General features: G+C 48.1%; 2 protein-coding genes across 2 annotated transcripts in view; one reads left to right on the forward strand and one right to left on the reverse strand.

Moving 5' to 3' along the window:
- Positions 1-1010, forward strand: part of TPTE2 (transmembrane phosphoinositide 3-phosphatase and tensin homolog 2) — a 61288-nt gene extending 60278 nt beyond the window's left edge. Inside the window, exon 14 of the mRNA XM_006879608.1 lies at positions 1005-1010. Within this exon, the coding sequence (XP_006879670.1) occupies positions 1005-1010 (6 nt within the window). The remainder of the gene's footprint in view (positions 1-1004) is intronic.
- A 947-nt stretch (positions 1011-1957) lies between these two features.
- SLC25A15 (solute carrier family 25 (mitochondrial carrier; ornithine transporter) member 15) overlaps positions 1958-6605 on the reverse strand; it is a 20433-nt gene continuing 15785 nt past the window's right edge. Inside the window, exons 4-6 of the mRNA XM_006879526.1 lie at positions 5010-5179; positions 3637-3795; positions 1958-2082 (exon numbers count right to left, since the gene is read on the reverse strand). Coding sequence (XP_006879588.1) covers positions 1958-2082; positions 3637-3795; positions 5010-5179 — 454 coding nt within the window. The remainder of the gene's footprint in view (positions 2083-3636; positions 3796-5009; positions 5180-6605) is intronic.

Genomic DNA, 6605 nt, shown 5'->3' on the forward strand with positions numbered 1-6605 from the left:
TCCTTGGAGGCAAGGATTCTGAGGCTTTGTCTGACATACTTTGGACATGTTGCCAGGAGGGACGGGTCCTTGAAGAGGAACATCATGCTTGGGAGGGTGGAGGGACGGCACAGAAGGGGAAGACCCTCTATGAGGTGGATTGATTCAGTGACTGTGGTAAATGGGATGGGAGTGTCAGAGGCAGTGAGACTGGCACAGGATAGAGCAGGGTTTAGGGCTGTCGTACACAGGGTCAATATGAGTAACAAGCGACTTGACGGCATATAACAACAACAACATGATAGTGATGATAAGTGGTCTTCAATATCCACATTTTGTTGGATCCCCTTTCTCTGGCATGAGCACGAATGTGGATCTTTTCCAGTCAGCTGACTGAGTAACTATGTTCCAAATTTATTGGCATAGAATGGACACCTCCAGTACTGCATCTGTTTGTTTTCTTGGCCACCTCGCTTCAGGCACATGGCCACAGTTATGACGGAACCTTATGCAGGGCAAAACACTTGGGAAATGGGAGGTGTAACAGATGCACATAGTGATAAACATGCAGGGCATGCATGGTTATAGCGCTTGCTTGCAGCTTTGCAGACTGCTTCAGAATGCTTGTGACTGCGAGATCCTGCTGTGGTGGGCTGGATGGAATGATGAAGCCTGCTTTAGTGGTGACAAGAATGACCCTCCTACACCATATGTCTAAAGAACAGATGGCCAGGGCTCAGAGGAAGTGTGTGGTCTTTCTTTTCCAATGCATATATATACAAATACAATTTATTAAAAATTAATTATGTGTCAGTACTTTATAAAGTCATATCCAACCTATAATCATCATTTTCAAAGGCTCCAGCACTTTAAAAACATGTCAAGGAGTTATGAGTTACATGAATCCAACTTCAGGATGATGAATGAATGCTGATCTGTTTACTACAGACAGCAAGCACTGAACCCTGTCTAGTCGTACCAGAGGGAGGACTACACCCACCGCCTGTCCCCTCATCACCAAACAGGGATGAAGCTTCTCATGGGCGTATTCTATCTCTGAAAGAGATTCTGCCTGATAGAGGCAGAGAGAGGACAGTAGTTGGGCCAAAGTGGAAGGACAGCCTCTAGATGGACCAGGATACCCTGGAATGCTGGCAAGGACACAATCCAGAGGCCAGATTCTCTGGCTGCTGTCAGCAGCACGCTTTGTCCTCTCAGCCCCGTCCTCTCTGAAGAGGTGGGATGTTAGGAGAGGAAGGGAGGCGAAGTGGCACAGGCGAAGGCTGGGCTGCATCTCCTGGGCCCCGCGTCACAGCTGACAGCAGAGTCAGGAGAAGGAGCTGAACCCACGTAGGGGAAAAGGCCTCCCTCCGGGAAAAGCCCAGAGCACTGTGAACTTAGGAACGTGGAAGCCACACCAACGTGCAGGGACGTTCTCATCAAAGTCTTGATGGATAATCTGGTTTTCAAGTACCATACAAAAACGTCACCTGCTTAGTCTAGTGCGCATGTTAAACAGACTTTAAAAGTGACTTTACATTTCCAACGGGTTGGGCAATCACTTTTAGCCATCTTCAGAAAGCACAGGCAACGCTGGGCTTTGCTGGCTAATATCAGAGATAGAAGCAAACCCCAAGTCCAAGTGAACCTGAAGGTTAAAGCAGAAACCCTGGCAGAGCCGCCTGCAGCAGCCTCTGAGAGCAGTCCCGAGGGGCGCTGGCTCACCCGGAGGCCGAGTACTCCACCACAGGGAAGAACAGCCATTGTCTATCTCCATTCAATTATGGGAAGAATTTATATGATGTAAACAAGGAGTCTTTGCATAAAGTTTAAGATTTAGGGTAGAAGAAAGGGAGACCAAAAAAAATCCACAAAATTCTCATTAAGTTAAAATAATTCCACGAAGGTCTTGTCCTCTATGCAACCCTGAGATCAACTGTAGTCCTCAAAAGGCGGGCTTGTCCACCTTCCTAAGGGCTCAGTATGCTTCGAACTGACTCATCATCAGTTTCCTGCTGTACTCGTAGGCCAGAAACAGCGCCCCGTTGGCAGGGAATGCACGAATCATAGTAGGTTTCAGTCCAGAATACAAAGCCGTTATTCCTGCAAACAATAGGAATACAATCATACAGAAGGCTGATCAGAGGTCCTGAGCCTCCTGGGAGGAGCTCACACAGCTGCAGCATCTTCAGACTGCAGCAGCATCACAACATACACTAACGGAAACAGGGCGCTTATCAGGCCTCCCAGGCTCAAGCTCCACGCTTGGCTAATGTCCATTAGTGGACTGTGGCCTCCGGAGGCCAGAGGGGAGGCAACTACCACAAGCAGCGGTGGCTCTGCAGCCTCACCTGAGGTCTGAGGACCAATGGGCATTGCAGATGGCAGAGAGCGCGCTGCCCCTTGAGTCAGAGGCCTCCTGCTATAGTCTTGGCTCTGCACTGGCTTTGCCCGTCACCATCAAGGATCCACAGCAATGCTTCAGGCCGGCACAGCGGCGCCCGTAGGAGCCTTCAAGGCTGTAATCTTTATGGACAGAGAGTCACATCTTCCTCCCCAGAGCACCTGGCCTGTCAGTTTGCACCTGAGCAGTTAACACAGAACCACAGGGGCTCCTGCTCGGGCACTAGATAGAGGAAAATATGGTCCCAGGGTTGTTATGATAATGAGACAATGTAACTCTAAACTTTGAAGAACGATAGTTATAAAATAAGGCTTCAGGTCCCCTGTTCATAGGGTCACTGTGAGTTGTTCTAGACTCAATAGCCATCAACAACAACGTGTTAAGTACCATGTAAAACATTTAAGTAAAGAATAATGCAAATTTAAAGTATAATTTCTATTAACAGACAAAATACCTATACTCTGCTTGCAACATGAATTAAGCAGTGTTCACTGTTATTATTGTGTCCAAGTCTTAAGATGCACAGTGGAAAATCGAAGAACAAGTCTTTACTGTAGTTCTATAAAACGAAAGTAAAAAACGTCACTTCCCTAAAGTTAATTCCAACTCCTAGCAAACCTGTGGGGCACTTTAGAACCGCAGGGGATTAACAAGACTGTCAGTGTCTCCTCTTTCTCCAGAGCCGCTGTGTTCAAACTCCTTCTAGGGAGTAGCTGAATTTGTTAATCACTGTGCCTGCTGGGTTCCTAACAACGGCTTGATGCAGACCTTTGTTCCAAAGCCCTTATCCTGCGTCACTCGAGCAATAGACATCACATGGCCTGCAGAAACTTCTTAGTCCATTTCTAATTCCAGAAGTCCTAGCACTCAGAGTGCTGGCCATCCTTTCACATCCCTGGTGGGACAGTTAGAAATCACCTGCTAACATCTGCATCATGGACGATGGATGGCACTAAACTCAAAGGGTTCACCTGCTTAGACAAACCCGTTTTAAAAATCTTATACAGGTGGTTTTGAAAAAAAAAAAAAAATCCTGGCTGGCCTAGGAGTTAAGAATAGGAGCATTAAGGGTTTCTTTGAAAGTCATAAAAGCAAGCTGAAGAACTAAATAAAGAATAGGGCTGGAAAGATGGTCACAAAGTGGACTCATTCGCACCAGTACAAAGAGCAGGCAAAGCTCGACAAAGCTCACAGCTGGGCCACGGGCCACACACTCCAGCCACTCCGACTGTCCCTACAACCGGCAGACTCACCTTCAGTTTTCAAAACACTGATAAAAGTTCTCACAAATCCAGCCTGTTTTCCAGACATGGAAAGAACTTGAATTCTGGATTTGATACAATCCACTGGGTAGACAGCCAGCCAGAGGCAAATTCCACCAACTCCACCACTCAGCATCAAGGGGACAGGGCCTGGGGACGAGAACAAGCAGAGTGTTAGGTGTGTGGGACAGGTGACAAGCCAAGGGCAGGGCAGCGCTGCAGGTGGGTGGAAGGACAAAGGTGAACGCTGGGGAGTGTAGTTCTTTGAGGAAACTGCTGAAAGCTCTTGTTGCTGGGCCTCGTGAACACAGGCTGGCTGGTCATCTATGTCCACTGCTGCTACTGCCAGGCCTGGAGGCTCCAAGGATTGCTTTGGGCTGCCCACTTGGGCGCAGGCCCGCTGCCCCATCCCACAGAGGGCCAGCCCCAGGGGGACCAGCAGGCCCACTCCAGGTGGCAATGTCTTACCATGGAGGATAGAAAAGAGGTTCAAAGCCAAGCCCATGTCTCTTTGCAACTTTTTCCCGTATTTTAATATTTTAACTCAAATAGTTCCACTGTACTTCCTCTGAATAATCAGGATTCTCTTATTAACACGTATAACAGTTACATCTGGGAGCTTAACTAGTCCCCAGAATAAATCCAAAACACTTAAAGGAGATGATATAGGAGAAAAGTGGCTCACTTGAATAAAAAAATGTATAGTTGTTCTAAGTGACTAAACAGAATAAGCTACAAAAAAACCTTACATTTTTCACTGCTTTGATAACTATCAAAATATTTATCACCAAATTTTACACTTACTGTTAAAAATGTTGTTCTGTCATCATGTGCCATTAAGTCAGAACCGACTCATAGCAGACCCTCCAGGGGTTTTCAGAGGCAGTAAATCTCATGGGAGAAGACTGCCCAGGGTTCTCCCCCAGAGCAGCTGGTGGATTTGAACCGTGTGCCCTTGGGTCAGCAATGCAACTCCTTATGACTAGGCCACCAGAGCACTCTACTGTAAGAATACTTACAGCAATTTCCCCACAGGGGAAAGTAAATTCTAGATTTCTTCTGCCCTAAATGTGATCGTTAACAAATGTTGCTCCAGTAAGAAATTTGGAGGGGGCAACTTCAGCCCCAGTCCTAAGGAGTTAGAAAGTTTTGAAGGCTGCTAAACAGTGCCCCAAGCCCCTGCCAGGACTTACCCGCTTCCAGAAACCCCTACACCACACAGACCTCCCCTCACCCCCAGAAGGCACCCAAGGGCTGAGGACCAGCAGCAGCCCCAGCACTGGGGAAGGTGGACACGCATTCAATGGCCATCCCTCATCCAGTGGTCATCCCGCATCCAGTGGCCATCCCGCCAACACATTCACCTAGTTCATCTTTTGATCTCCCTGATGCAAAAAAGGACCGGCTCAGTTCATAGCCACCGAAGAAGAAGAAATAACCCGGTACTTCTCGAAGTAAAGTGCTTGAGAGCCCATGGTAGAAGCCCATGGGGCCGTCCTTCTTAAGGATACTCTTCACGACAGACCAAACTGTGCTGGGAGAAGAGAAGGAGAGGCAGAGTTAGGGTGGGAAGGACAGGCAGCCCCACGCGTGCCCGGGCACCAGGCAGACTGAGCACAGCAAAGCAGCTGCTGATTTTATACAGAGGGATGGCGTTCTGAGATGAAAAGATGAAACGCCAGCCTTCTGTGGGAAGGAAGAGGCACACGTGTCTACATTTCCACCTCTAACATCCCTTTTACAAAAGCTGACATGACTTTTCTACAGTGTGTTAGCGAGAACTGGAGTTACAGGAAGGAGGTGCTCAAACTCAACATGAGTAAAATGGTACTGTATTTACCTCCTTCCTCACCTCCCTCAGTTCTTCTCATTCTCTCTTCCTGTGGTGTTTTGAGGGATCCATACATGTTTAGAGGTTATTCTGTTTCAGTGAAGAGAAGTGAGCAAAGGCATAAATGTTATTTGAAGAAAGACTTTCTAGACATGAGCCACAGCTGCTATGATGCGATCAGCACGCAGGGCAGCGGAGGTGACGCAGTGCACAGCCTTGCTCCTGCAGCCCACGTGTCACCCAGACTCCTCCTCTGTGGAGATTTTAGCTCCGTCAATAACAGGATCAACATGCAGGCGAAGTGTGACCCAGGGAATGCCTCGATCTTCACACGTCACTCACCTTAGAGCCATTATGGCTTAATCATGGAATGACTTAGGGCACTCCGCGATTCCTTGTCTTCTGAGGGCCTGGGAAGGCTTCATCAGGCATCATTTCCTAGAGTACCATGGGCTCTGAGTATGGAGTCTGCAGGCACCATGTATACGGAATACCCCGTGTACTGCAGGCAGTATACTGAGTATCATGGGCACTGTATTTGGAGTACTGTGGGCACCGTGTATACGGAGTACCCCGAGTACTGCAGGCACTGTATACTGAGCATTGTGGGCACTGTCTTTGGAGTATTATGGGCACTATGTATACAGAGTACCATGGGCATTGTATACGGAGTACCATGGGCACTGTATACGAAGTACTTTGAGTACTGCGGGCACTGTATTTGGAGTATCACGGGCACTGTATTTGGAGTACGGCAGGCACCATGCATACAGTACTGTGTGCACCGACTATGGAGTACCGTGTGCATGGTATACAGAGTATCACAGGCACTGTGTATTAGGGTATCGCAGGCACCAACTATAGAGTACTGTGGGCACCATGTATACAGTACCACGTGCATGGTGTACAGAGTATCACAGGCACCAACTATGGAGTACTGTGGGCCCTGTATTTGGAGTACTGCGGGCACCATGTATACAGTACCATGTGCATGGTATACAGAGTATCACAGGCACTGTGTATGGAGTACTGTAGGCACTGTATTTGGAGTACTGCGGGCACCATGTATACAGTACCATGTGCATGGTATACAGAGTATCGCAGGCACTGTGTATGGGGTATCTCAGGC

Source organism: Elephantulus edwardii, unplaced genomic scaffold (genome assembly GCF_000299155.1).
Source record: "Elephantulus edwardii isolate Elephantulus edwardi_28Jun2011 unplaced genomic scaffold, EleEdw1.0 scaffold00004, whole genome shotgun sequence".
Classification (NCBI taxonomy): Eukaryota; Metazoa; Chordata; class Mammalia; order Macroscelidea; family Macroscelididae; genus Elephantulus; species Elephantulus edwardii.